Genomic DNA, 27,001 nt, shown 5'->3' with positions numbered 1-27,001 from the left:
TGTTCTTTTCCTATTTCTTTCCACTTAAAATTATCGTCCAAATACTCACTATGGATTATATCAAAAAAGTTGCCTCTGAACAATTCGACCAAACCTGTGAGTTGCCACTTGCCTCATGTCGGACCAATCAAGCTTATAATATTGGCATGGGTTAACAGTCAACGGAAATCAAAACCACCAACAGCAAGGCGGCAATTCTTACGGCCAGGACAACAGTAATTTTGGTCAGACTGGCGGGGCCGAATTCAATCGACCGCATGGCCAAGGCGGCGCTGTAGGCAACCCTGGTGTCCCAAACAGTAAGTCATATTTCAAGTCACCGTTAGCCTTGCTAAAGTCAAGTCAAGTCAACACCGACGCCGCCGTTCATGCGGCTAACCAACACAATTCCAATGGATCCGAAAACTCTTCCCTCTTCAACCAGGCAATGTCCTTTATCGGTAATATGAACAAGAACGATACCCATATCGACGAAGACAAAGTTCAAAGAGACCATCAGCAGGCGTACGGATCTGGCAACGTGGCCGGAATGACATCTAGCTCTCTTGGAGCGTGAGCTGAGGCCATGATTCGCAGTTGAGAATGAGTGTTGACAATCTTTAGCGCCGCGGCTATGCAAGCCCTCAAGTCTTTTACTTCTGGTTCCAGTGGCGCCGCCCACCAAAGCGGCGGTGGCGATATGCAATCCAAGGCGAGCTTCCTACCCTTTTATTGAGTCATGGTGCTAATGAAAGGTGTGCAGATTATTGGTATGGCAATGTCTGAAGCTGCCAAGCTCTTTGACCAATCTGGAGGCAACGTTCAGGGCAACAAGCAAGATGCCGTCACTTCTGCTGGTCAGGTCGTCATGAAAATGCTAATTAAAAATCAGGTTTCTGGTGTAGGTTGTGTGTTGTTTGACCAAGTTTGATATGTTGATGGTTTTGTAGATGATAGGCGGATCCAATTCTGGTGGTCTTTCTAGCCTTATGGGTGTTGTTAGTTTCTCTTTGTTTTCCCAATATTAATGCTGATTTTGATTTTTGTAGGCTTCCAAGTTTTTGAAATAAGTCAAATCTGTTTTTATTACCAAAGTTTTGTAAAAATGCTGAGAACGCCAACGCTATACACGTCTTGAATGAACACAGTATGCAATCACATACATCAATGTTAATGACCACTCTTCAAGCGTGAATCTCGTTTCTACTGTTACCCTACATCCTCTTTAGATTTGTCTATCTTATCTGGCATCTCATGTTGCATCGTGAGTAATGGTTGATGATCTTCTTCCACAGTTCCCTTCTTCTCTGTTTCACCTCAATTATTCTTTTGATTTGTTTCTCCTTATCCCTTACGTTCAGAGTCTCCCGGTTATACCAGATGGCAGTGGCCATTCCGAATACAGTCGTTATGTTGCACATAAGGATAGAACCGAGAGCCTGAGGGGTCCAGCTCTACATTATGTCAAATCAAGTTGTGTCAATCGTGCGGCAGCTGTATGTCAAGCCAAAATTTACATACAATGACAAGAGGAAAAGGACCTGAGGGTTGACCATCCATGATTGTTGTCGCATTCAAACCAACCACGTTCCCAGACGTCGGTAATCCCCAGTACTTGCAATGATCATAAATCGCTTGTGGAATGATTGTGATTTCTTGGAATCTTTCGGGCGCTTCGATGAAAACGGCTACAAGGCCTAAAGATAGATGCCAGTCAACCTGTGCAAACTTTTTGGTCAGTGATGACCTTGTGTGGCTAAGAGAAGAAAAGGGAAGTACATGACAATGGAAAAACCATGCGCCAGGGTGATCAGCTCTCCATCTCAAAACCACCTTACCCGTCCCCGGAATGGTTACTGTATCCCTCATTGGATCCCTCTGCTTTTCTATTAGCGGCGGATTCATTCCTGGCTCTTCACTCGTCACATCAAAACCCTTCTGCACCACTTGGAAATCGTGTCCGTGGAAATGGGACGGATGTGGTCCGCTGTCCCAGTTGTAGACCGTCAATTGTACGTTAGCCATGTGTGGATAAGCGATAGCGTTTGTTTGAGTGCCGTATATTAAGAAAAGGAAAGAGTTGTTGTTCATAGTCCGGGCTGTGAAGATGGAAGGCGTAGGAGGTTCTTGAAAGGTAACATTGTTGAAACTGCCGTGATCAGTGCCGTCAACATAATGTCATGAATATTACCAATAATTAATATCCACGCTCTGTACCAAAAGGTCACAATAATGCAATCGGAGCTGCATTCCTATTTATTAGCTATATTCCATGCAATAATTCCAAGATTCTGACAGTGAGATGGTTGAATGACTATTGTAAAATTCAAGGTATAAGGAAGTGCTTGTTTACGGTTTTCAGAGAATGAACCTGAATTGCTGTCTTTGTCTATTCAAGTTACACGTTTCTTATATATAATCTCACCATCGACTGATATAAACGTATCTGAGTGTTTTCTTCCAATGCACAAAATCGTTCGTCCCGAAATTATATGCATCGTGTCGTGAGCAGAATCCATGTGTACTTATCTTAATTATGATGTGAAGAAAGAGAAGATGTTTGAATGTGTTGTGCAAGAAACGAAGGAGTCAAACAAAAGCTGTTTGCTTCTACCAACCGTTGTAAAAGTGAAAAACCCTCTTGTTTTTCAAAGAAAAGAAACCTATGAACAAGGAAAAAACGATGTGATTGATATAAAAGCAATGGATAGAAGAACGAAATGCGTAAGAATCAAAGTCATAGAATTGAAAACACATGAAGGCGATTGATTAAAACCCAGTTCATGACTAGACGATGCGGCATGGTAGAAAAAAAAAGGTGAAGACAAACCGGAAAAAGTAGATATTTGAACCTACGATGCAAAAAGCAGAACCAAAGTTTGAGCCGAACGAGGACAAAAATAAAGGGGATGCGAAAGTCGAGAGCGAAGGAAGATGTATAGGTAACTATAGAGGGCTTATGACGTTGGGTATAAGGCAAGTCAAGTAGCGTTCGATGAGATTCTGGATATCGAAAATACAGTTTCATTGATAATGCAGCTTCCTCTTCATTCTCTGATCAATGAGTAGATAGTTCGGGCCGTGATAGTGAATGTATTCGCTAAGCTGCCAAATGCCTTCGTAAGCTTGCTTTTATGACTAGCACTTCTATGATCAGCGCTGGATCTCTAAAAGCCTTGAAATTAGCGAGCCAAACTCACTCATATAATATGATGATCTTTGACCTGTTCGTCTTTTTTATTCAATCATATCTCCCGTTATCCTCTTGGCAGAAACTGAGCCTTCGAGGGTCTCGCTACCATTTTCTTTCCTACTATTAATGGCTCCCACTCCTGTACCAGATGCCATCAAGTCTGCGCTTGCACCTACCCCAGAACTACTCTTCATCAGAGCATTCTCGACCTCAGCAGCAACAAATTGTCTTTGTTGCATTATCGGCGCAGTGGAAATTTGCTGCTCTTTTCCGCCTTCCGTTCCTTCCAGTCCAGCGCTCGTGGGCAGCTCCTTCTCATTCACCCTGTTGGCAGGAGATCTCGGATCAGGTCCAAATTTGCTCGTTTTTGCATCGGGCAAGACCCATCGACGCGATTCAGACCCCGCCAGCCTGACTTTATCTTCGCGCACTTCGAGATAGTTAGAAAGCATCATGCACTCGCGGACGATAGCAATTTCGGGCGTAAGTGATTTGACACGATTGAAAGAAGATATCATAGAGATGTCTATCCACCCTTGGTCATCCATCTGTATTGGCCCGTTAGCCGATTTCCATAATTATTAGAAAAGCAGATAAATGAAGGAATAAACTTACCTGCTGTCGTAAGAAAAAGTCCATTGCTAAATTTTGCATGGAGAAGTAATATTCTACTTGGCCCAACACATAAAATCTTAGAGGATCAAGGTTTGGGACCACCGTTTGTGGCATAGGAGGCGGTGGTATTACTGTACCTCTATAGAACCCCATGTTGGCATACTGTGCTTGCATAGGGTCGTACACTCCTCCAGCACCTTGGTTTGCGTGCCCGCCAGCAGCAGTGGGATATAATGATTGAAAGCCCATACCATATCCTCTTTGATAAAGGTTGCTCGGTGCATGGGCTCCGGGATAACCCATGCCTTCTACCGGCGAAGGTAGTGCGCCAATAGGTGGTGATCCATAACCCCCTTGTACAGAGACAGCCTTGTGCGCAATCACAGAACTCGGCCTGAAGCCGCCGCGTCCTCGTCCAGCAAAGGAACCGCGGTCAATTCGACCTCGAGGTGGACGCGGTAGGTTAGGATTGGAAGCAGGGATGAAATGATGTGATGGAAGGGGTGCAGTGGAGCTACCTGTCAAGGGTTGTGATGAAGGTGCGCGGGTCATTGTAGAGATGCTATTAGTGTTGCTAGCAGTAGTAATTGGGGAAGATTCTGATGTTGAACCTGCTTCTACAGCAAGAGCTTGAGAAGTGGTGCCTAGCTTGGAATCGACATCACCATTCTTCCCCTTTCCATTATTATTCCCATTAACTTTCTCATTTTCATACTCAGCAGACTGGCTTGCTATGCTGGTGTTTCTGACATGTCCTTGCCCATGATTTTGTGAGTAAACGTGACTTTTGGTACTGTCTTCTCTGCTTTTACCTTTTCTTCCGTCCCCAGCATTGGAATGCGGTTTCCTGCCTTTTGCTTTGCCTCCTAGCCCTCCTTCTCCTTCGCCCTTAGTACCACCACCAGAGCTGGTGTTGGTGTGGAGTCGTTTCTTAGCATCCGAACGATTTTGACGACGAGCTTGTTCAGCTGCTGCTTGATCAGCTGCTGCCAAAAGTTCATGAGCTGGTATGGGCTTCCATTTAGGTTTTTCTATGGTGAGAACTATCGTCAGCCATATGACCTCTTTTCATCCATCATAAAGGGGACAATACACACTAGTAGGTCCAGAAGGATGTTCTTCAACGTCTGTTATTTCTTTTTCGTTCTTTTCGCCCTTTTTACCCTTCTTTTCATCTCCTTTGACAGTCTGGCTGACATTTGGCCATAGTGTAGCGTCATGTATAGATGGAAGTATGCTTTGTGTATTAGTAGCAGCAGAGTTTTTTTTACCACTTGAGGCGGCGGATTTACTTTGAGTAAAAGCGGCAGTCGAGGTAGAGACAGAATCAGTGGCGGTATCAATACCATTAAGTTGCGATTTTCCCATAGCGTGATCCTGATCTAGTTGCGATTGTGGCTGAGTATTTGTTGATAAAGAGGGAGCAGACATTTTTTTTCTGAGGTCCCAAATATTTATAGTTGGAGGTGGCGCTGGCTTTTTCGACTGCTGGTTCGATATTTGCAATTCTTTCTGTCCGGTCTTGTCAATTGTCTCATCCCCGTCCACCTTGGACAGTGAGGCTGGCTTTGCTCGCCAATGAGATTCATCAGCGCTCTCTTTTGTTTGACCTCCTTGTGCTCGTTGGGAGGATATAGAAGAGTTTGATGGTAAGGGATGATTTGTGTTGGCAGGAGAAGAGGGGACAGTGCTTGCCGCAGACATGTTTCTTGTGGTAGGCACAGAACTTGTAGAGGTCGATGTTGCCACTGTCGCTCCAGCTGTGCTGGTACCAAGACCCCAAGCATTCTTTGTTGATATGGTCGGTTTCTTCTCGCTTATACTAATAGCAGTCCCACTTGATGCGTCTGCACTCACACTTGTGCCAGTAGTCGTACTAGGGCTTCCCTTCTTTTCGCTTCTTCTTCCTCTCTTTTTTTCACCTCCTGCATCCTTATCTTTTTCGCTCTTTGGTCCAGAAGACTCGTCTCTGTTTGATCTGTCTCTCCAATTCCTGGAAGAACTTCCTCTTTTTTGGGCTTGCGTCTGGGATTTCTCTTGGTCTTTTTCCTTGATTTCAACTCTCTCGTTGGATATGTGATCGGAGTGGTCGGCTCGTTCAGACTTATTGCGTAATCGAGGCTGGACAGTTTCCCATGGTCCATCGTCCTCAATTGCAGCTGGCGCCACGCCCTCATTCTTCTCAGCACCAGAAGACGTCTTTTTTGTCACAGATTCTTGAGGCGTAATTTGATCAGGGCTTCTGGCAGGAATATGCGAAGAAGATTGATCAAAGAGAGGGACATAGCTCCCGTTGACGTCTTTGATGCGGTCTGCATACGAGCCTAGGCCACCAAGAGCACTAAAAACAGATTGGTTGGACATTTTGGGCACCGACACTACTGTGTGAGTGTGTGGATTGAGTTGATGCGAAAAAATAAGAACAGGAGGAGAAGACTGGAGAGCTAGCATATCGTCAGCGTGAGATTGTCAAGAGATCACAAGGATGAGAAAAGGCAGAGAGGGAGAAGCTCAAATTTGAATTCAACAAGGGCAGCAACTGGGACATGTATCGGGGATACAATGGTAAAGGAGGAAATTTGAAAGGATGTCGAATTTTACAAGAAAATGACTGTGATTACATTATTGCGATTTGTTATTCCTCTTGGTGACCCTACTCTGGTTTACACAATGAATGTCAGGATGCTAAAGCAAACGACATGTTTTGAGCTATCCAGTTATCATCTGGTGCTGTCCATCTCCCCAAAGATATACGTTTGATTGTCACAAAGGTGAAGAGCATACCTTTAAATAAGTGTTATCCAACAAGCAACCAACGTCCACTTGCAAGCTCTTATGATTACCTGCTGGCTTTTGTTGAGCTATATGTACATGCGATCAAGAAGGGGTGAGTGTCGTGGCGGCAGAATCATGAGATTGTCAGTAATGTATTCTTTTCTTGCTAAACTTCTCCACCCCAGCACGACTTTCTGTTGCACACGATTCCGGTACATTCGCATGAACTGCCGAGCGCCCATCTGTGCACTATGCTGCTGCGATGAAAGAAAAGGCTAGCCATCAACTCACACTTTCTCTGTAGATATGCTTTGAGCGTAGCCTCAGCAGTTGCTCGATATATTGGGACTGGCCGTCGCTGGCCTACAATCCGATGCTTCTTCGCAGTCAAGCTATTCAGAATGGTCCACTGGCTTTCCTTGCTTCGAAGAGTGAAAGGGGCTGCTGTGTATGGCAGACAATGGTTGGGGAGAGATGAAAAAGAAAGAGGCAGATGATTTTTTTCGATAACAAGTATTTTGATAAGTAACCAGTGGATAGGCGGGCGGAGATTGGCGGTATTATAACGAGGCAGCTGTTTACACTTCCCTCCACTTTTCCTTCTTTTTTTCTTTTCTTCTTAAATAATATATGTCAAGAATATATATATATTCTAGTTGCAAAATCCCAATAGACTGATACACATATGATGCGGCAGCTAAAGCATCACGAAAAGAAGCTTCTGAAAAAAGTAGACTTTCTGAACGTATGTATACAAAATCACTACCTCGGATCCGAAAAAACCTGACTCAAATGGGAACAGTGGAAGCAGGATGCGTCCCAACGAGAGGTGAAAGTAATGCGCAAATATCACATACAGGATCGTGAAGATTATCACAAGTAGGTTTGCCCACAACCTGGCAGAAACTGATTTTAGACTAGATACAACAAACTCTGTGGTTCTCTTCGTTCACTTATTCACAAATTATCTCTTCTTTCTGCTCAGGATCCATTCAGACAACAGAAAGAAACAGAAATGCTCAACAAGCTGTATGACATGGGCATTCTCGGTATGTAAATTATATCTATTCTGGTTCCCTTTAATGACCATCGTAGACATTGGTGTTAAACCCTCTGAGATTGAAAACAAGGTCACAGTCTCTTCCATAGCACGACGTCGTCTTGCCGTGGTTGTTGCCCGTTTAAAACTGGCCGAAACAGTATCTGACGCAGTGCGAACTATTGAACAAGGTCATGTCCGTGTTGGGCCTACGCCAGTGACTGATCCCGCCATGTTGATAACAAGAAATATGGAGGATTTCGTTACTTGGGTGGATACCAGTGCCAGAAAGAGGGCGGTTATGGAATATAACGATGAAGTGAGTGTGCCAAAGGCTGTGATCCATAGAAATAATGCTCATGATGATTTAGCTTGATGATTTTGATCTGTTATGATGTATCGGATTAAATCTTGACCTGTATCTTCATGTATTTGTATCATCGTTTACTCGCAATTTTTTGTCACCAACGCTATCCATGAATTCACGTTAATACACTTTTTTTTGCTATTATAGGTGAGGCTGTCAAGCTGCTCTCTTTCGCTTGTGGAAGCAAATGAGTTTGATTTATACTATCTGAGCTTCAAAGAGATGATGATCGAGATATCAATGCCCTTTACACACTACTTTTCCGCAATCAAAAGAACATTGGCAACAATAAGCATTTTTGTTCAGTCGAGACAGACGACCCAAGGACAAAAGTACATGCTAGAACACGGAAAAATTGCCTCAATACAAATTCATCACTGCTCTTCAAATACGACTTCAACACAAACACAATCACAAAGCCTTTATTGCTTAACAGTTCCAATAACTTGAGAACCATGTCAGAAAGTCAAATATTTGAAGTGGGAACACAAGTGCGGAAATAACTTACCAGTATCTGGCGCATACTTTGAGATTGCATTGGGAGGATGAATCATCTCAAATTCTTCCGTCGCATCTCTTCCTGCGTAAAGCATGATTGCCTTGACACCTCCTGGGTGGTCCTCCAGGAAGCTTGTCCGCACATCAGCATAAAGATAAAAATACTACAGTCAAAAATAAAAACTCACTTGGTTACGTCCAAGACCTGTCCCCCAATAATGACCCAACAATCGCCTTGTTTGTTGTGTTTTGCAACTTCTTCCAAGGTGTACACTCTGTCACCAGAACTCATCCCCTTCTTCTTCTCCTCGGGTTTGGGCAAAGATTCTTGTTCTACCTGAGCAGCAGTTCTATCACCCTTTCTTGCAGGCGCAGAGTCTGCTGGTGGAGCCAGACCAGAAGTAGCCGGAACTGACTTTTGATCGTTGAGAGAGGCTGGGCTATCGCCTGCCCAAGAAAAAGAAAGGTTGACATTTCTTGATTCAGGGTTTACAGTAATCTTAGTTTCGAGTAAATGATTAGATACAGTGTTGAGCCTATTTGCCGCTCGCTCGTTGGCAAGAGTCGACAACATGTATGCTGAAACAGAGTCTCCTGCTACTCGTCCAAAGACAACACATCCCCTAGGACATATAAGCCTAAATACAGTATCGTTCTCTTCTCACTTACAAGAGAGAACTTCCACCCAACCTGTTGGCGCCATGCACACCGCCAGCCAATTCACCACATGCAAACAAACCGGGGATAGCCTGGCTCTTGGCATCGTGTACCGCAGCATTAGTGCCAATTTCGAGACCACCCATAGTGTAGTGCAAGACGGGAGTCATGATGGCTACGTGATAAACATCGTCCATGCGGAAATCGCCACCAGAGAAAAACTGTTTATAGAGTGAGTAGGAATATAGCGAGAAAGAGTTGAAAATTACCTTTTTTCCAAAAGGATCAGTACCTGGATTCTTTGCGTAGTGATTATGGTCATCAACTATAGAGATATGTCAACGTTATGGCATGACCCGATTACAGTGGAATATTCACAAGTTTTCTTCAAGGTATCAGGACTGACACCAATCTCCTTCGCCAACTCTTTGCCACTGTTAAATTTTTTCATCAAGCCTCTTCCCACATAATGCTTGCAATGCCATTCAATCTCCTTTGTGGATGTGCTGTTGAGAATTAGTCGCACAGGGAACTGTCAGATCCCAATGTCAACATCATCCCGAATTTATATTCCCAACTCACCTTGTTGTTCTCCCACATTTTCCCAGTGACATAGTCTCGATGCTGCAGCTCATCCACAAATCTTTTCCCCTCATTATTAATCAGCAAGCCGCCAACACCTCGTAAAGCTTCAGCGGCGAGGAATTTAACTTTGGCATCGGGTTCCTTGGGATCAACCAGGCCTGTAGGGTGAACTTGAACCTTTTCGAGATCAATACCCTTTGCACCAATCGCCATAGCCATCTTGTGACCGTCGCCGGTGCAATGGTCGCCGTTGGTAGTGGGCTAGACAAAAAGACATGAAATGAGTCAAATTCCATTGGGCCAGTTTGTCAACGTACAAGGTTGTAATAGTCGGGACGATGCTGTTTTAAAAGGGAGTCTGAGGTAAAGTCTGCGGCGTACCCACCAGTAGCCAATATAACTGGTCCGTATTCGGTATACTACGGCCGAATTAAGTATGTTATATGAGGGAGAGACATGAATGAACTGACTTGCTTGCCTTCACGCTCATAATTTACGCCAACAACTTTGCCATCTTTTTCAATAACCTTTGTAACCTTGGCCTTCTTCAAAATCTTGACTCTATTAGGCTGACTTTCCGCTAGGTCTTCAAGCTACGATTAGTTATCAGCTTCTGCTCACCAACACCACCTTGACACAAACTTTTTCCATCAAAGCATAGGTAATTGTCATCCCAGGAAACTGCTGGCCACCTCTATGAGTCCTCTTTTCCGAGTGTCCTCCAAGCCGCGAGACTTTTGACAAGTCGAGGTTAAATTTCTCAACGAGCCAGTTGACGGCATCGCCTGATTTGTACGTGAGTACATGTATAAGATCATCTCGCGCGAGGTCTCGGGCAGATTTTTTGGTGTCGGCAAAGCTATATAAGGAACCAGTTCAATAGGTAATTGTAAAAACTCAAAAACATGCAACGACATACAACTTGGCAGCAGTGTCCGGAATATTGAGTTGCTGTTGTAATCAAAATTAGTCAGCACAAGTGTTTTGGTACAAATGTTCACAAAACCTGACCTGCTGAGCCTGCAACACAAATCAGTAAAGGCCCAAGACTTTCCCGTCATTCAACCTTACCTGGGTACCAGCGCCATTGATACCGCTTGTAGCTTTCGTAGAATTGCCCTGGCTTCTAGTCAACAATGGTCATCACTTGACATATGTCAGCTTACACCCATAAAAGAGTTCTTGTCCAGCAGAACCTATCTCGCCCATCAGCTCAATGTTACAGAAGTAGCACTAGACACATACAACGTTCCCACCTCTCTCTAGAATGGTATGAGCAGCGCTCAGTCCAGAAAGCCCACCGCCTACAACGATAACTTTATTTGACATGTTTTGCTTATTACCACTTTAATTTAGTAAAAGAAAAAGAGAAAGAAAAGATAGAAAAGAAATAAATCCGCCCAGTCTATATAGTAGATCTTTGAAACTCACAAGCGACCAACCGGAAAAGACAAGTTTCATTCGCCAAAGTCGCAAAATTACTACATCAAGTAGTTTACGGATGTAGATGTTAACCGGATATGAAAAGCTTGCCATCTGGCAATCACGCGAAATCCACGTGGAAAACACATGGCAAACATTAACAGGTCTTGTTTTTGACTTGTCTTGTGGTAAACTATTTTTTATTCAAAGATATTACTACTTGAATTATTTTCACTCTTTAATATAAAATGGAAAGTCATTACAGATGAACTGAACTGAAAGCTGACTTGACATTGCAGGCAACATCAGACAAGATTCTTGGAGGTGGCATGCTCTTTGTGGCAGCATTTGTTTTTATTTATTATACCATCTGGGCTCTCTTTCTCGTATGTCTTCCACTAAGCAGCATACTTTTCCTCTTACATGAGTCGTCTTGCCAGCCTTTCTTCTCATTGGATTCTCCAGTTCATGATCTTTTCCCTGCACGGGAATGGGCAATTCGACTTCCGCTGCTCCTCCTTCTCACTGGTATCACCGGCATCTCTCTGTTCTTTGGAAAAGTTCTGTTACAAGAAGCTAGAAAGAAGAGGCAAAAGAGCGGGAAGAAAGTGTGATTCAGAGATTGGACAAGATGCATTACGTATAGACCATGAAACCCAGGAGACTAATCCAGTTCGACATGGCAAATTGGACAGATGGTGAAATGGCTGGTTGGATAGTTTCCGAGTCGGCAAAATCGCTCATGGTATTCGAATATAACGCGTGAAGGACTTGAAGACGGATATGATGCTACATGGTATCGTTTAGGTTTACACTCAAAAATCATAATGTTTAGCTGTTATGATAATTACGATACATCTTTTACATCAAATATGCCATACACATAAACATTGCCTATCCTCTCTTCTCTTCTTTGTTTTCTTCTCTTTCTTCTCGATTCTCTGCTTATAAACATACGTATTTAAAGATTAAAGTCAAAGCCGATGACACTCATGGCTTCAAGACACCATGTGTCGGATCGATGAGCTTTACGGAGGGGGTATATTATCTCAACAAAGCTAGGCAACAAAAGAATAGGATGAATGATAGAAGTGAGAACAATTGGTCGCTTTTAGGAAATGTTGATAATGCGATCGAGGAGACGATGTGAGTCTGTGGAAGTTAATCGGGTGATAATTAAGAAACACAATGCAATGCAGTCAAAGTCGCGAGGTTTTGGAGAGAGCGCTAGTGTAGGCTTGGGTATAAGCGACGATACGAAGCGATAGGACAAACCAAATCGCAGGCAGCGCAACGTCAAATCATCTTCACAGCGGCATCAAGATTCGATCACCAGTAGGTATCAAGTTGGTGGAGATGGATTGTAGGTTTCTGGGATGATCAAGGTGATGTGGAAGTTAAAGGAGTGTTTGCTTCAACGAGCAGAGTTAATTCCCTACCCCTCTCGTCTCCAGCGCCAACAGCGCTTTCTGGCCAGTAGCTGATGGCCCATTCCCGCATCCAAACACTAGCCTTCATATGTTTCTTGCTTGCATACTACGGCCTTGTCAACGAGATGCGACATTTGATAAAAATAAACAAACCTTTTTGTAAAAAGAAGAGCTCTCATCAAATTCGGGGTCAAGGATATAATCCAACATGACTTGAGCACAAGGAAGGATTTCTTCTTCAGAGTATGTAGAGTAATGAACAAGGTTAGGACCCTTGCAATTTATTAGCTCTTTTCATCGCGTAGAGAGGAAGTATTTACCCATTCACCCCTCTCCAAACACAATCGAGATAGCCACATTGCGCCAGCCGCCAACATACTCGGTTCAAATTGCAATAATCTGTGATCAACACAGCTGATTTCAACTAGGAACTTGGCGACTGTCCTAGTCTGAATGTCATACCCATCTGCCTTGCTGATACGGCGGATGAAGTTGAGAGGGTTGGGATAAGACATGTTAAACTCCAGAGTGCTGAGCATGTACCTCTCAGCTTTGAGAAGCTCTTCAATGTTGTAACCTCCATCAGACATATGTAAAAAGTGCTCCACACCAGGACAGCACACTTCTTCATACTTGCTCGCAATGAAAAGTGCAGTCAAACCAACAAGCTGGAACTTGACGAGAGAAATGACACGCTTGGAAAGGAATCGATCTACTAGATTTGTGGCGATGAACAGCGTCTCAGGCAAGAGACGGAATTTAGAATGGACTTCAATAATCCAGTCCATCAAGATCTGACGCATCTTCCACTGGAGTTCGGCCTGATTGTTCATATAGTCAGGCTTAGGCATTGTGTGAGGCTTTAACAATGTCAGACATGTTCATCAACAGACAAGAAAACTCACTTGGATATCCATCATGTACTTAAAAGCATCAACAGCATACTCGCTAACCATGGTAGGATCACCTTCATCTTCAATATCTAAATCAGTCCATCCGTCGTCCTTGGCCTTAGCATGCCTCTTAGGAGATCTTAATGCTGCAAGATTGTGAACCTTCTTCGCGTCAATTTTGGAACCAACTTCTTCGTCAACCTCAGGGAGGGCAGGGGAAGAAGTCTTGCGTCGCTTGCGTTGCGGCTCTTCGTCTTCAATAATGGGCTTTTGCTCAACTTTAACGAGAGGCTTCCTGACTTCAACCTGAATGGCCTCAGGTCCAGCAGAACGTGCCCTGTTGGAGATTTTGGATCCAACTGGAACGGCCTTGCGCTTGCCTGTGATTTTGTCTCGGTCCTCTCGAACACCAGCAGGCTGAGCTGACACAGCACGAGTGGTTCGCTGCTGAGCGATGGTTTGAGTGGTTGCGAGCGGTCTACGATCCTCAACAGTTTTCTTCGCTTCTCTCTCCTTGACTTGTTTTTCTTTCTCGCCCTTAATCCTCACTTCTCCTAGAGCGTTCCTGCCCATGAAAGGCTTCTCAACCTTGTTGTCTTGAGAAAGAGCGGCAGAGCGTTGGCGCTTCATCACCGGTATTGAAGTAGTCTTGGCATTGAGAGCAGTGGGATTCGTGGAGCGCGAACGAGTCCGCGTCATCGCTCCGGCTGCTGGAGGAGCATTTTCGTCGGCGAGACGGGGGACTCGTCGGGTCTGCATTTCAGTACCCAATATTCCAGAGTTGTTTGCGCGGATGTTGAATAAGGCACGGTGCAAAAGTATGCAAACAAGAATCGAGCAATGGGTAGAACGTTGAGAGGAGCAAATGGTCAGCACATGAGTCTGGCGCACAGTTGTAGAAGAAAGAAGAAGAAAAAAGACTGATGTGATGAAGAAAGACCAGGTCAATCAATCACTCAACTTGGCCGCGTCTCAATCGTCATGTTTGCCAACAAGCTGACACGTCCCTGTGCACTCTTCCCACTCGCGTTTATCTCATTTCCACGCTCTCCAAGCATAATGATTCGACAACAAACTCACCGGAATGCCGCTATGCATGTTGAATTATATAAAGACCACGCGCTCCACTGGTAGCGTTGTTTGAGATTGTCGTAGTTGTCGTTCCGCTGTGCCGTCACTGTAGCGGCGAGTCGGTGTGACAGAGTAGAGCGGCGACCTTACACACCACGATGAACTTTTAAGAATCCTTGAAAAGAGAAATGCTTTGAATGAAATGATTGTTAACTGCAAAACACAAAAACTCATTCATCGACCTGAATTCTTGAAGAGTGAGCCATCGTGCCTGTTGAGTCACGTGACTGTTGAGAAATGCCGGCGTTATGAAAATGAATTAACGGCGTTTCTTCAGGCACGTTTAAAGGTTCTATCTTGGTTTAATTTAATTTAATTTAATCTTTTTTCTTTTTTCGAAACGAAAAAGTACAAAAGGTATGCTGAACTTTTCATAATTTGAAATGTTCCCGCAACATATTAGGATATCAAAGTCAGAGAAGCGTAAGATGCCAGTTATGATAAAGAGTTACTCTGGACACCAAAAGGTTAATATACATTTGCGCCTTTGTTAGTCATTCGCCTTATCTATAATATTGACGCTGTAAAAGTCTTGATTTTTCCTCATGTGAGACGGCGGACAAATACAGCACTTAAAAACTAGCCGGTAAAATGCCTGCTTCTAAATGTAGTTGGTTTCGTGATGCTTTTTCCATATTGTTGTGTTGGATTTGAAGAGAAGCAATCACAATGTCAATCGCGAGCATGATTGACGTAGGTCAGGGCAATAAGAGAAAGACATCAATGTGTCAAGATGGAAGGACAAATGGCTGTATTACATGGGTACCAATGAGTGTGTTTACAACAAAGGTATCATGATATTCAGATTTGTTTCTAAAACTATGCAAAGTGTCTTCAAACGCAATTAGCTGGTTTCGTATCAGTATGAAAGAGAGCTACACACATTCCCTCGACATTGAAAGAAGCCAACATCTTGAGTAGATCATCAACATCCATTTTAGCCGCTCGGTTTTCCGCAAAACCGTCGTTGCTGAGAATAGAATCAATCAATCGACGAATGTCAAAATCATCTTCAATGATCTTTACAATTGTCAGCAGAGCTTGCTCTACAGAAAACGCCATGGCTCACCTTTTCTTGCTCAGCACACCATGTCCTATAATTTTTCTCCAACATCTCAGCCACGCCTCTTGCCCCAAATGTAGCTCTAATAGTCTTGTTGGCTCTACTAAAGATGATTCTGTTCATTCCGTCAAACTCTTCAAACTTGACAGGTGGTGGTGGATCTCTCGGCATGATTCTTACAACAGAGGATTCGACCTGTGGTGGTGGTCGAAAATTGCCTTTGCTTACTTTCATGATGTGCTCGACGCGAGCATACAATTGTACGTTGGCAGCTAAACGGCCCCACATTTTAGATCCAGGAATGGCGACAAGACGGAGGGCAAACTCTCGCTGAAACATGAGAACAGCACATCGGGGGATGGGGCGTTGAGAGAGAAGTCGAAATACAAGGGGTGAAGAGATCTGAGGTTATCAGCGAGAATACCGCAAAGCAAAAAGCTAATTAAATACCTGATAAGGAGTATTGGAGATCAAAACGTCAAAATAAGGCAGGTCAGCCTTAACGAAATCACCAAGTATCAGTTCCAGTTTCTTTTGTTCTGGCCTAATGAGAACAGTTGTTGGCATTTCACACATTATGATCTTAAGAGAGCAATATCACCTACTTTCCAAGAACTCGCTTTTTGACTTCAGCAGCCATCCTGGGGTCCATTTCCACTGCAATTACCTTTCTGCATGCTGCCAAAATCCTTACTGTCAAGTTACCGGTACCAGGGCCAACTTCAAGGACGATGTCTGTAGGCTTCAAGTTGGCTTTGTCAACAATCCTACACATGACAGACGTAAGATTAGATCCTCTCAGTTTATAAAGCAGCATATACTCACCCTTGCGCTACAAGAGGGTTTGTTAATATATGTTGGCCAAATCTAGCCGTATCAAACAGGTGGTTTCGAGCACCACCACCTGCACTGCCAGCGGCAGCTGCTGCCGCTGATGGTTCGCCACCTTTTTTTGATTTCTTCGCAGCAGAAATAATTTGAGGCCTATACGTTTGAGAAACGGCTTTGGGCATTTTGATAAAGGTTGATAAGTAGTGTAGGGGAAAAATCATCAATAAAGATGGCAAAATGATAGATAGTCAGGCACCACGATAACTTTTTTGAAAAGTCACGTGAGTAGACTTCAAGTTACACATAAATTTTCTACTTGATATACACATGGTTTGTATTATCAAGAGAACTATCTTTTTTTAAATGATATTCTGAGTATTTCGGCACGTCACGGCTTTAGTATTTTTCTTTAAGCAGAAACCGACACAAAGCATTTTTTACTAACAAGATTTATAACTTGGCCAATTACAAAGCTTTCAATGCGCTGTTATCCCCAGGCATCTCTTCTAGCACGCTTGGCTCCCAACTCAACGAAACACGCCCTACAGGCAAGATTTGGCAAAATAAAATAAAATTAAGCGATCTGGAAGAATTTGTCTTATGTCTACACATCAATGACCTAGCTTGTCGAGGATATTCGCCAAAGCTTTGTGATATTAAAAAGATGACGAACCAGATCTTGTCTGCGTGAAATAAAATGAGAGTTGGCAAATTATGGGTTCACGTTTTTGCTAGGCGCTGGCTTAAACTCCAAATAGCCTTCAGCAACAATCACAGCTACAAGAGAATCCCTTGACAGCACTAAAAGATTATTAGACAATCGTTCAAGCTTGGGTAGAATAGTATGGCGAACCAATGAGTTACGAAAATCAGTATCAAGCTTCGACGTCGCTTTTTCACTGTAGGCGTTGTTGGGACTGCCAAGGTTGTGCCAATCATCGAATGGAGAAGCTGCAAGAAATTGTGCAGCCAGATCACGGAGAACGGGCAGTCGTCATTCAAGGTATCAACTTTACAGTCAATAGATACTGCCAACAAACGGCAAAAACTCATTGGTTTGTAATACGGCGATTGCCAATCGTCCGGGTGAACGAAGAACAATCCTGAGGAAACATCAACACAAGGGGAATGAATTGGCGCGAGCATTTCACTGGAAAGAGCCATCCACACCCTTTTGTGTTGCTAGTATCAAAAATTGTAAAAGACGATGCAAAATTCATAGCAATCTCGGCCATGATGCTCTCATACACCATGTAACTAGCAAGGTGCACATATCAAGATGGAATATCTATATGCTTGCAGGCGCCGTTGCGGTTTTTATAAGAATGAAACGAAATGAAAATCATGGTGAAGCCTACAGTTATGGTATTTAATGCATCATTTGTGTATGAAGTGTAGTATTTTTAGTATGAAGAGAAAAGACAGAACCAAAGAAGAAAAAAAACAGGGCCCGGCAGGATTCGAACCCACGACCGCTAGATGACTCCTGTTCTCGACCTCGAAGTCTAGAATGCTACCACTGCAACACAAGCCCAAAGTCAAGACTGGAAAGTATTGATCCCGATTCGAAGCGACAATCATGTAGGTGCCACATGAATTTAATTCCGTTGCCTGAACGCGCGTCTCTCCATGTATGGCATCTGATTTCTTAAAATCTATAGTTCATTCTTTTCTCATTAATCCTAAACCTTTCTCTCTCTTACATTGCCCAAATGCCTGAGAGCGAGCGGCCGACTTTTGATGTTGCGGTTCCCGCAAAAGACCCAGAGCAAAAGAACGTTGACAAGCCTAAACAACCTGGTGATAAGGGCAAGGCTCGAGATGATGGCAAAGATGAAAGCAACGATATGGTATGTAGCTGTGTATTTGATCAAAAGCAGGTACTCATAAGCTTTGGCTACAGAGCGAAGAAGACTTACAATTGAAGGTTGAGCTAGAAATGCTTGTTCAGCGTTTAAGAGTGGGTAGGAGTTGTGAATATGTCAATGGAATCTGATCTGTTGTAGGAACACGATACGGGTCTCTATAAACCTGCCTTGGAGTCTTTGAGGACAATTATCAGAACTTCAACAAGTTCCATGACCTCTGTGCCCAAACCTTTGAAATTCTTACGACCGTTTTACGAGGAAATGGGCAGGATTAGGGAAGGATGGAACGATAATTTACAAGAGCAGAAGGTAAACATCATGGTTTGATGAGTCGTTCTCGTATGATGCTGACTGTATTTACAGTCGCTTCTCGCTTCTATTCTGTCTGTTCTCGCCATGACCTACTCTGACACTGGCAGGCGCGAAACCCTTTACTTCCGGATTATCTCTGGCTCCACTGAGGCTCCTGGTCTATGGGGCCACGAATACGTCCGACATCTGGCAGCTGAACTTGGAGAAGAATACTCAAATACCTATGCTACACTAGGTGAAGACTCCGATATCGCAGAAACAAATTCCAAATACACTACAGAACAGCTTAAAGCGCTTGCGATTGAGTTGGTGGAGTTCTTTTTGAAGCATAATGCAGAAGCGGACGCTGTGGATATATTGCTAGAAGTGGAAAACATCTCGGCTATTACCGAACACGTAGATGACAAAACGTTTGAGAGAGTTTGTAGATATATGGTCAAGTGGGTACTACTTTTCAATTGGCATAAAGGTACTGACTAATTGCATCTTTCTAGTTGTGTGCCACTATTGGTTGCTCCTGACGATAATGCTTTTCTTGAAACCGCTTCTGTCATCTACGCTAAGTTTGACCGTTACCCTGAGGCTCTTACTCTAGCTGTTCGTCTGAACAGTCCTGAATTGATTCGAAGATACTATGAAGCTCCCAGAAATCCGTAAGATAGATTTATTCTTTGATACTATTGAGGCTTACTCATTTGATTTCCCAATAGCGTTATGAGAAAACAACTCTCTTATTTCCTTGCTCGTGCTCAAATACCACTTCACTGGATACATCGCGCAGAGGATGAAACAGACGTAGACGAAACTATCCCTCAACAACCGGAGGATGTCCTTGAATGTCTTGGTAACGTGAAACTCTCAAGTCATTTCCGAAACTTTGGCAAAGCTGTAGGAGTAGAAGATCCTAAATCCGTTGATGATATCTACAAAACTCACCTTGAACCTTCAACCCGCAAAACCTCTATAGCTGATTCTGCTCGTCAAAACCTTGCCTCAACCTTTGTCAATGCCTTCGTGAACGCAGGCTTTGGTAATGATAAGTTGATTGTTAATGCGCCGGAGGGTCAAAGCTGGATTTACAGAAATAAGGATCACGGAATGATGTCTGCAACTGCTTCTGCTGGTCTGAGTCTTCTTTGGGATTCGGAAAACGGTATCAATCACATTGACAAGTATTCTTACTTGGTCGAAGAGCACATCAAGGCCGGTGCCTTCCTTGCTACCGGCATTGTGCATTGCGGCATCCGGTCAGAGACTGACATTGTTTTTGCAATGTTGGAGGAACATGTTGATAGCAAGAGCGTTCCTTTGAAAGTTAGCGCTATAAACGGTCTTGCAATAGCATATGCTGGATCTCAGAGACAAGATATTGCAGATAAACTCTTGCCTTACGTGCAGGATGAATCTACTTCAATGGAAGTTGCTGCAATGGCAATACTGGCACTCGGTTTTGTGTTTGTTGGATCATCAAACGGTGATATAGCAAGTGAAATTCTGCAGACTTTAATGGAGCGGGAGGAAGCTCAGTTGGCTTCAGAATGGACAGTTTTTGCTTGCTTGGGTTTGGGACTACTCTATCTATGTAAGTGTGTTTTTCAAAAAGAATGCAATTGTTGAGGTTGATGAGTTATACAGCTGCACAAGAAGAGTGTGAACCCACTCTTGCAACTTTGAGTGCCATCGAACACCCCGTTGCTCAGACGGCGACTACTATCGTTGATATGTGTGCTCATACTGGCACTGGCAATGTCCTGAAGATCCAAGAGATGCTCTATACTTGCTCTGAACATGCTGTAGAGAAGAAGGATAAAAAGGAAGGATTTCCTGTTGCTGGTGACGGTAGTACCGAAAATCCCATAGCCTCTACAGATGTTCCTGGCACCGTTCCCGTTCTCAGTCCACCTGCGCCTCCTGCTCCTGCCGGCGCGCCAACTGATCCAGAAGGCGATATCCCTATGGCGGAAGCACCTACAGAAGCAGGCACTTCTAATAGTGATGCCCAACAGAAGGAGGTCGGTGTGTCAGATATAGAAAAGAAAGAAAGTGAAAAAGAAGAAAAGAGTTCAGAGCAATTAAAACATCAATCCTTTGCCACTATTGGCATCGCTCTTGTAGCCATGGGCGAGGAGGTCGGTGCTGAAATGGCCTTACGGCAATTCCAGCATTTGGTAAGCATATACGTTTAAATTTATTTAAGATGTTAACAATAGGAGTAGATGACCTATGGCGATCCTGTAATTCGTAAATCCGTCCCTCTTGCCTTAGGTCTTATTTCCGCTTCCAATCCCCAGTTGTCTATTCTTGATACTCTTTCCAAATACTCGCATGACTCGGACCTTGATGTTGCTATAAACTCGATTCTCTCCATGGGCCTCGTTGGAGCGGGCACTAACAACGCCAGGTTGGCACAGATGTTGCGAGGTTTAGCAGTTTATTATGCCAGGGAAGCAGATTGTCTATTCATGGTTAGAATTGCCCAAGGTCTTGTGCACATGGGTAAAGGAACAATTGGAATTAACCCGTACTATAATGACCGACAGGTCATGAGTAAAACTGCCGTCGCAGGTTTGTTATCTGTGATTGTTTCCTTCACTAATGCGAGGAAATGTAAGTTAACGACCTTGCTTTCAAGGCAACAGAAACTGACATGTCTTCAGTTGTATTAAGTACTTCGCATTGGATGCTTTACTGGATTGTCACCGCCATGTATCCTCAATTCCTTATCACCCTCAACGAAGAGCTAGAGGAGATACCCGTTACAGTTCGAGTTGGCCAGGCAGTCAACACTGTTGCGCAAGCAGGAACAAGACATGGCATCAGTGGCGTAAGTCTACCATGAAATTGCGTTCGAAAAGCGTGCGCTCACGAATGCTGTCACAGTTTCAAACACATCAATCACCGGTGCGAATTGGAACAATGGAACGAGCGGAGCTGGGTACAAACGAATTCTTTCCTTATCAGAGTGTACTGGAGGGCTTGGTCATTCTCAAAAAGTGAATCGATTCGTCCTGAAATTAATATACAACGATTGCTGACAACTTATAGGAACGAACAGTATGATGCTGAAGATCTTCATTAGCAGTTGGAGCAAGCAAAGTATGTAGGAAAGCCCAAACACCAACTCTAATGAATTGCATATGCATGTAGTCTACGAACGATCTCTCAATGCGGCCATTTTGTGAATACAGGGACAATTTGGTGGAGATAGGCTGATGTACTGTACTGCTGCACTTGGTCAATCATTATTACTCTCATCGGATTGCAATTTTTGGGGCCATGTAAGAAATGTCTAGTGTTACATACATTATGTATTTGTCTACTTTTGAGTACAGGTAAAATGGAACTTAAAGTCCATCTTCCTCTAGATCCAGAATACTACAACCACCAGCTATCTTGATACCTTTACTAAACTCTTATTGCTTGCATTTCATTCTCGGGCATTTCCCTTTTTCCCCTCTGCTGCATCTCCACTCTTGCATGCTACAATCTTGATTTTGGAACCAGTCACCGTCTCAGACCTATAGAGATAAACCCAATGAGATCAGCTTTGTCCAAATAGAGAAATTGAAGGAAACCTGCCCGGCGCCAACGCCTTCCATCTTAAATTGAGGATCTTTGACTACAAACGTCCACACATCGTCACAAAGCCTGTATGTCGACAAATGACCCTACAACATCCTTGCTTTAGTATATTCACAATTGGAAAATGGCAACAGATGTGGTGTGCTACAAACCTTGATCTGCGTCTTGTTCTTCACATTCTTTTGCAAAGTCTCTGTTAAAGATTTGTCAAACTATCAGGTCACTAAAAGTCAGTTTACTCTTCCCTCTAATCATTTTCAAGACTTCTAAAGCGGAATGAAAGAGGGCAAATACTCACTTGTTGGAGTACACGCATAGCGAGCTGTGGTGGGATATCCCCCTGGGTGATGAGTTCATCAAGCGCATCTGTAAGCGCTGTGCCAATACTACATAAATTGAATTGGTCAGCTTATAATACGATAAGTGTTGGTTGTTATAGAGACATATAAATATTTTAGGAGCTTTCAATGATAGTAGGGAGAGAGACGTACCTCGAGCCTCTATAAAACTCATAATATGTCTGACCGGTTGACATTATCGCTTCTGAAATTAGCTGAAGGAAAAATATATAGCACGCAGCCAAATGAGGAATCCGCTGCAGTGAAAAGAACCTTCAAGTTTAGTTTAAATGTGGAAGGATGAGATGCTTTGTTAAGCAATCTTAATTAACTTTTTTAGAGTAATTAACGGTTGTAATATATGGCTTATCTAAGACTTAAGTTACATAGTAAGAACATTATGTAATCCTAGGAGATGATATCATCCAGCCCAACAGCCGAGGTTATAAGAGATTTATTTGGCTTTCGGATGGGCTGATGCATCTCGCTGTCTGAATTATGTATATGAAAGCATGAAAGACATTCGTATAGCAAACGATATCAACAATTGACATGCACGACATATTCTCTAATAATGAGGAAAGAAGAAAAAACATCAAGTGTACAGATAGATCAGACACAAACCCATAAATGCAAATGATAAAAGAGCCTTGGGAGTGATATTGAAAGATTGATTGTAAAGCAGAAAAGGACATAACAATTGATGTAAAATGGCACCGAATACAAATGATAGACAAGATGAAATAAAGAGGAAATGAGAATTTGACTGTTACAAGGAATCTAGGCGGAACGAAATTCGTAATGGGTTTTGCGATTGATCAAAAAGCGTGACACTGGTGGTATAAGGTTGGCCTGACAGACGATGTGAAATCGTAAACTAAAGACTTGATAACGTCAAAAGTGGTCACAAGCACTAGTTGATAAACTTGCTCAGTAGTCCTGGCCCATGAAACTCTTCTTCTCGCCAATAATCAAACTACTCCTTAGTCTGCTTGGCCTCTTCTCACCTCCACGCCCGCTGATGCCTCTTCCTAGTCCTCGTCCAAAACCTAGCCTTAACACGTTACCGAGCTCAGCTTCGAGGTCTTCGACATCACTCCATACTTTCTGGCGTCCCTTAACTTGAGTAGCAGCTGTGTTGAGCATTTCAATCTCAACTGTAACCTCTGTCGCAGCGAGCACAGGGACTGGAGAAAGAGGGGCGTCTTGGATATTGGATGCTGACAGTGACGGAGAAATGATGGACGCAGTGGCAAGTGGAGAAGGCACATATAGCGAACCACGTTTTTTTCTAGGAGTTGTGAATTCTGGCTCAATCATAGATTGCGGTGATGGCGGAGGTGTCTTTTTTTCAGTTACAAGCAGCCCCTTGAAGGAGGAAGCCGAGGAGGCAGAACATGATCTCTGACGCTGACGCTTTGCCACTGGCTCTGGATCGGCAGATGCTACGCTAGAAAGCTCTGGAGTAGAGGTTGTTGAAAACTCGATACGACGTCCAGTTTTGATTTTGCTTGGGCGAGCACGCACGACAGGCCTAAGAGAAGGAACAGTGACTGGCCATCCAGCTTCCAGGAGTGGTGAAGATCCTTGTCCGTCATCTATACCTTCACCTCTCGGGCAGTCAGAATCCATTTCTTTCTTCCACGATAGCCTTGTGAGGCTATTATCCTCGAAAGCATACGACTCGCCATCAGATCGAGCACGCTTAGCCCTACGCGATTTTTGATGCCTTTTGAGAGAAAAAGACTTTTGCAGGGGAGGCACAGCTGAAGCAACAGAAGCTGGAGTAGGTGATAAGGGAACTGGTGACTGGGTGGACGCGGACGATGTTGTTGGTGAGTTTGCTACGACCATGGCAAGCTGGCAAGCTGCACCGCACCCAGCGTTTGAAGGTAATTTCTCTGTCAGCGCACAATGAGACAGCAAAAGTGTTTGCTAATCTCGTTATTGTAGAGATGGAGCCGTGTGAAGCGCTGCACTCGACATAAGCCATGATCAACAAGTGAAAGCAAAATGTACACTCGCTCAGAAGCAAAGAAGAGAGCCTTCCCTGGTAATAGACCTAAGAAACAAGCCTCTTGATGTATAAAAATGGATGTAAAATAAAAACAAAAACACTGAATAATAAACAAAAAACAAAAATAAAAATAAAAACAAATAAAAACATTTGTTACTGGCACGTAACTTCGCGCGTGAACCAACAAAAAGATAAAAAACCGGTATATTCACCGAGCTTGTTTGATATCACTTTCCTACTGTTGATCAGCATTACAAGTTTAAGTCTTCATGGCTATGTGCTCGATAAGTTCATCATAGCTGGTTGAGAAAGCAATCAGATGAATGACAATGGCATGACCGTACAAGGATAATGACTCTAGGACCATGATGAGATGGTCTGCCCAACGCAGCCTGTATTTTGAATATCTGGGTTTCTACTCTATATAACAATAGGCTCTTCAACCCGCACCTCTCTCTATCCTATGGACTGTTTCTTAATGCTAGATCTAGATTAGAGGTTGACGCCTTCAGGTCGGACAATTTTAGACTAAAAATAATTCAGCAATCATTTGAAATCATTCAATATAAGGCAGACTTACAGTGTCAGGAACACCAGGCAAGGGGAAGCTGGTAGCAAATTTCATAACATCTTCCTTCAGCTCCTTGATCAACTGAGCAGCCTCGCCCTGGCCCTCGTAAACCCTGACAAAGTCCTTCAAAAGCTTGGAACCGGCCTCCTCCTGGGTTTTGAGAGCAATTTGGACGACACGATGAAGGAATTCGGCAACCTTTTCAACGTCGGCTTCTCTCATGGATCGAGAAGTAAGGGCGGATGCACCGACTCGGACACCACCAGGGACAAGAGCGGAAGCTGTGAGTTGTATTAGCATCAATATCTTCAAATACTACAGATAGTTAAAGACATACTGTCACCAGCAACAGCGTTCTTATTGAGGGTGATGTGGGCAACGTCACAAATCTTTTCAATCTTGGAACCAGTTAAGCCGATAGGCCTCAAGTCCCAAAGAATCAAGTGATTCTCGGTGCCGTCAGTCTGCAGCCTGTAGCCATGTTTAAACAAGACCTTGGCCATGGCAGCGGCATTAGCCCTGACTTGCTTAGCATACTCTTTGAACGCCGGATCGGCTGCTTGCTTGAGGGCTACGGCGACACCAGCAATGGTGTTATTGTGGGGGCCACCTTGGCAGGCGGGGAAGACAGCAGAATTGACACGAGCTTCGAGGTCGGCCTCCTTGTCTTTTCGGAAAAAGATAAGGCCCGCTCGGGGACCACGTAGGGTCTTGTGTGTAGTGGTGGTAACAACATCACAATACTCAAAAGGAGAGTTTTGTTCAGCAGCAGCAACCAAGCCGGAGATGTGAGCCATGTCAGACAGGAGATAAGCACCCTGGCCATCGGCAATCTTCCTCAATCTAGAGTAATCCCAGTCTCGGGGGTAGGCTGAGCCACCACAGACGACAAGACGTGGCTTGTACAGGTTGGCGTTGACTTCAAGTTGAGGGTAGTCAATGATACCAGTCTGAGGATCAACTCTGTAAGGGAAAGACTGGAAGTAGATGGAAGAAGCAGTGATCTTCTTTTTGGCGGTGTAGTAACCGTGAGTGAGGTGACCACCATCGGGAAGACCGAGGCCCATCACACGGTCTTGAGGGCTGATAAGAGCGGTGAAAGCAGTAAAATTGGCAGTGGAGCCAGAGTAAGGCTGGACGTTGACACCCCAAACCTTGGGGTCAAGGTTGAAAGCCTTAAGTGCACGTTCCTTGGTAAGGTTCTCAATGACATCAATAAACTGTTGCCATGTTAGATGTATCCCGCCTGTATTATTCTTGAAGAACGCACCTCGTTGCCGCCATAGTATCGGGCACCAGGAAGGCCTTCAGAGTATTTGTTGGTGAGTATGGAACCGTTGGCCTCCATAACAGCAAGAGAAGTCAAGTTCTTTCAAGTATATCAGTTGACGATCATCGTACTATTCAGAGGTGGCAACGTCAAGCTCATACCGCCGCCAACGCATCGCGCACGATTGGCGATGCGTTGAAGAGAATCTTGACACACGATGGCCAGCCTGAAAATAAAAATCAGACATACCTCGGAAGCGATGAGTTCCAAACCAGAAAACTGACGCCAAGTCTCCTTCTCGATAAGAGAGTGAATCTCGGGATCGGCCTCAGCGAGGGGCTTGTAGAGGCATGCATTCTACAACTATTGTCAGTTTGTGTTCATGGCCGTGTTTGTATTTCCTTGGCCATAACCAGTCAATTATGAGTCGACCAACGAGTCCACCGTAGTAAAGAGCAATCAAAAAACTTACAAAGTCAGAGGGAATAGGGATAGAAGAAGACATTCTGAGCTGCTTTAAACTTGGTTGGTTAAAAGAATTTCTAAAAGACCTTTTAAGTACACC

At 43.8% G+C, this 27,001-nt stretch overlaps 12 protein-coding genes and 1 non-coding gene across 13 annotated transcripts; 4 read left to right on the top strand and 9 right to left on the bottom strand.

Annotated features, from left to right (window-relative positions):
• Positions 1-50: 50 nt before the first annotated feature.
• L203_104707 (uncharacterized protein) lies at positions 51-1,049 on the top strand (the record flags this gene model as incomplete). The annotated part of the gene is made up of 7 exons (XM_066214085.1): positions 51-96; positions 159-299; positions 348-552; positions 604-691; positions 743-880; positions 930-977; positions 1,029-1,049. 7 exons carry the CDS (start codon positions 51-53, stop codon positions 1,047-1,049), a joined length of 687 nt encoding a protein of 228 aa, XP_066070182.1.
• Positions 1,050-1,188: 139 nt separating this feature from the next.
• L203_104706 (uncharacterized protein) lies at positions 1,189-2,004 on the bottom strand (the record flags this gene model as incomplete). The annotated part of the gene is made up of 4 exons (XM_066214084.1): positions 1,189-1,281; positions 1,335-1,433; positions 1,501-1,698; positions 1,759-2,004. The coding sequence occupies 4 exons, from the start codon at positions 2,002-2,004 to the stop codon at positions 1,189-1,191; spliced, it is 636 nt and encodes a 211-aa protein (XP_066070181.1).
• A 1,212-nt stretch (positions 2,005-3,216) lies between these two features.
• L203_104705 (uncharacterized protein) lies at positions 3,217-6,238 on the bottom strand (the record flags this gene model as incomplete). The annotated part of the gene is made up of 4 exons (XM_066214083.1): positions 3,217-3,720; positions 3,788-4,542; positions 4,600-4,818; positions 4,885-6,238. The coding sequence occupies 4 exons, from the start codon at positions 6,236-6,238 to the stop codon at positions 3,217-3,219; spliced, it is 2,832 nt and encodes a 943-aa protein (XP_066070180.1).
• Positions 6,239-7,247: 1,009 nt separating this feature from the next.
• L203_104704 (uncharacterized protein) lies at positions 7,248-7,996 on the top strand (the record flags this gene model as incomplete). Its single annotated transcript, XM_066214082.1, has 5 exons — positions 7,248-7,307; positions 7,365-7,441; positions 7,484-7,611; positions 7,658-7,920; positions 7,973-7,996. 5 exons carry the CDS (start codon positions 7,248-7,250, stop codon positions 7,994-7,996), a joined length of 552 nt encoding a protein of 183 aa, XP_066070179.1.
• Positions 7,997-8,390: 394 nt separating this feature from the next.
• Positions 8,391-11,037, bottom strand: L203_104703 (uncharacterized protein; the record flags this gene model as incomplete). Its single annotated transcript, XM_066214081.1, has 15 exons — positions 8,391-8,413; positions 8,477-8,598; positions 8,655-9,089; positions 9,136-9,344; positions 9,393-9,448; positions 9,502-9,655; positions 9,706-9,969; positions 10,026-10,127; positions 10,179-10,301; positions 10,351-10,567; positions 10,628-10,659; positions 10,720-10,728; positions 10,780-10,827; positions 10,875-10,904; positions 10,954-11,037. The coding sequence occupies 15 exons, from the start codon at positions 11,035-11,037 to the stop codon at positions 8,391-8,393; spliced, it is 1,908 nt and encodes a 635-aa protein (XP_066070178.1).
• A 422-nt stretch (positions 11,038-11,459) lies between these two features.
• On the top strand, positions 11,460-11,744 carry L203_104702 (uncharacterized protein; the record flags this gene model as incomplete). The annotated part of the gene is made up of 2 exons (XM_066214080.1): positions 11,460-11,516; positions 11,571-11,744. 2 exons carry the CDS (start codon positions 11,460-11,462, stop codon positions 11,742-11,744), a joined length of 231 nt encoding a protein of 76 aa, XP_066070177.1.
• Positions 11,745-12,510: 766 nt separating this feature from the next.
• L203_104701 (uncharacterized protein) lies at positions 12,511-14,551 on the bottom strand (the record flags this gene model as incomplete). The annotated part of the gene is made up of 5 exons (XM_066214079.1): positions 12,511-12,666; positions 12,714-12,833; positions 12,881-13,420; positions 13,466-14,206; positions 14,534-14,551. 5 exons carry the CDS (start codon positions 14,549-14,551, stop codon positions 12,511-12,513), a joined length of 1,575 nt encoding a protein of 524 aa, XP_066070176.1.
• An 852-nt stretch (positions 14,552-15,403) lies between these two features.
• L203_104700 (dimethyladenosine transferase) lies at positions 15,404-16,660 on the bottom strand (the record flags this gene model as incomplete). The annotated part of the gene is made up of 6 exons (XM_066214078.1): positions 15,404-15,416; positions 15,468-15,604; positions 15,654-16,049; positions 16,098-16,191; positions 16,253-16,414; positions 16,473-16,660. 6 exons carry the CDS (start codon positions 16,658-16,660, stop codon positions 15,404-15,406), a joined length of 990 nt encoding a protein of 329 aa, XP_066070175.1.
• Positions 16,661-17,923: 1,263 nt separating this feature from the next.
• Positions 17,924-18,012, bottom strand: L203_104699. The gene has a single exon. It is a non-coding gene; the product is annotated as a tRNA-OTHER (tRNA).
• Positions 18,013-18,190: 178 nt separating this feature from the next.
• On the top strand, positions 18,191-21,737 carry L203_104698 (uncharacterized protein; the record flags this gene model as incomplete). The annotated part of the gene is made up of 11 exons (XM_066214077.1): positions 18,191-18,328; positions 18,382-18,438; positions 18,485-18,655; positions 18,710-19,098; positions 19,153-19,311; positions 19,369-20,240; positions 20,294-20,826; positions 20,875-21,265; positions 21,316-21,482; positions 21,539-21,651; positions 21,704-21,737. The coding sequence occupies 11 exons, from the start codon at positions 18,191-18,193 to the stop codon at positions 21,735-21,737; spliced, it is 3,024 nt and encodes a 1,007-aa protein (XP_066070174.1).
• Positions 21,738-22,085: 348 nt separating this feature from the next.
• On the bottom strand, positions 22,086-22,775 carry L203_104697 (transcription initiation factor IIA subunit 2; the record flags this gene model as incomplete). Its single annotated transcript, XM_066214076.1, has 5 exons — positions 22,086-22,176; positions 22,238-22,326; positions 22,393-22,452; positions 22,539-22,626; positions 22,732-22,775. The coding sequence occupies 5 exons, from the start codon at positions 22,773-22,775 to the stop codon at positions 22,086-22,088; spliced, it is 372 nt and encodes a 123-aa protein (XP_066070173.1).
• Positions 22,776-23,396: 621 nt separating this feature from the next.
• L203_104696 (uncharacterized protein) lies at positions 23,397-24,432 on the bottom strand (the record flags this gene model as incomplete). The annotated part of the gene is made up of 3 exons (XM_066214075.1): positions 23,397-23,455; positions 23,509-23,535; positions 23,586-24,432. The coding sequence occupies 3 exons, from the start codon at positions 24,430-24,432 to the stop codon at positions 23,397-23,399; spliced, it is 933 nt and encodes a 310-aa protein (XP_066070172.1).
• Positions 24,433-25,087: 655 nt separating this feature from the next.
• On the bottom strand, positions 25,088-26,941 carry L203_104695 (uncharacterized protein; the record flags this gene model as incomplete). Its single annotated transcript, XM_066214074.1, has 6 exons — positions 25,088-25,123; positions 25,176-25,447; positions 25,504-26,386; positions 26,437-26,535; positions 26,686-26,793; positions 26,909-26,941. The coding sequence occupies 6 exons, from the start codon at positions 26,939-26,941 to the stop codon at positions 25,088-25,090; spliced, it is 1,431 nt and encodes a 476-aa protein (XP_066070171.1).
• Between the last annotated feature and the right edge of the window lie 60 nt (positions 26,942-27,001).

This window comes from Cryptococcus depauperatus, chromosome 5 (genome assembly GCF_001720195.1).
Source record: "Cryptococcus depauperatus CBS 7841 chromosome 5, complete sequence".
NCBI classification, from domain to species: Eukaryota; Fungi; Basidiomycota; class Tremellomycetes; order Tremellales; family Cryptococcaceae; genus Cryptococcus; species Cryptococcus depauperatus.
Note: the sequence above shows the minus strand (reverse complement) of the source record. Positions and strands in the feature narration are given on the sequence as shown.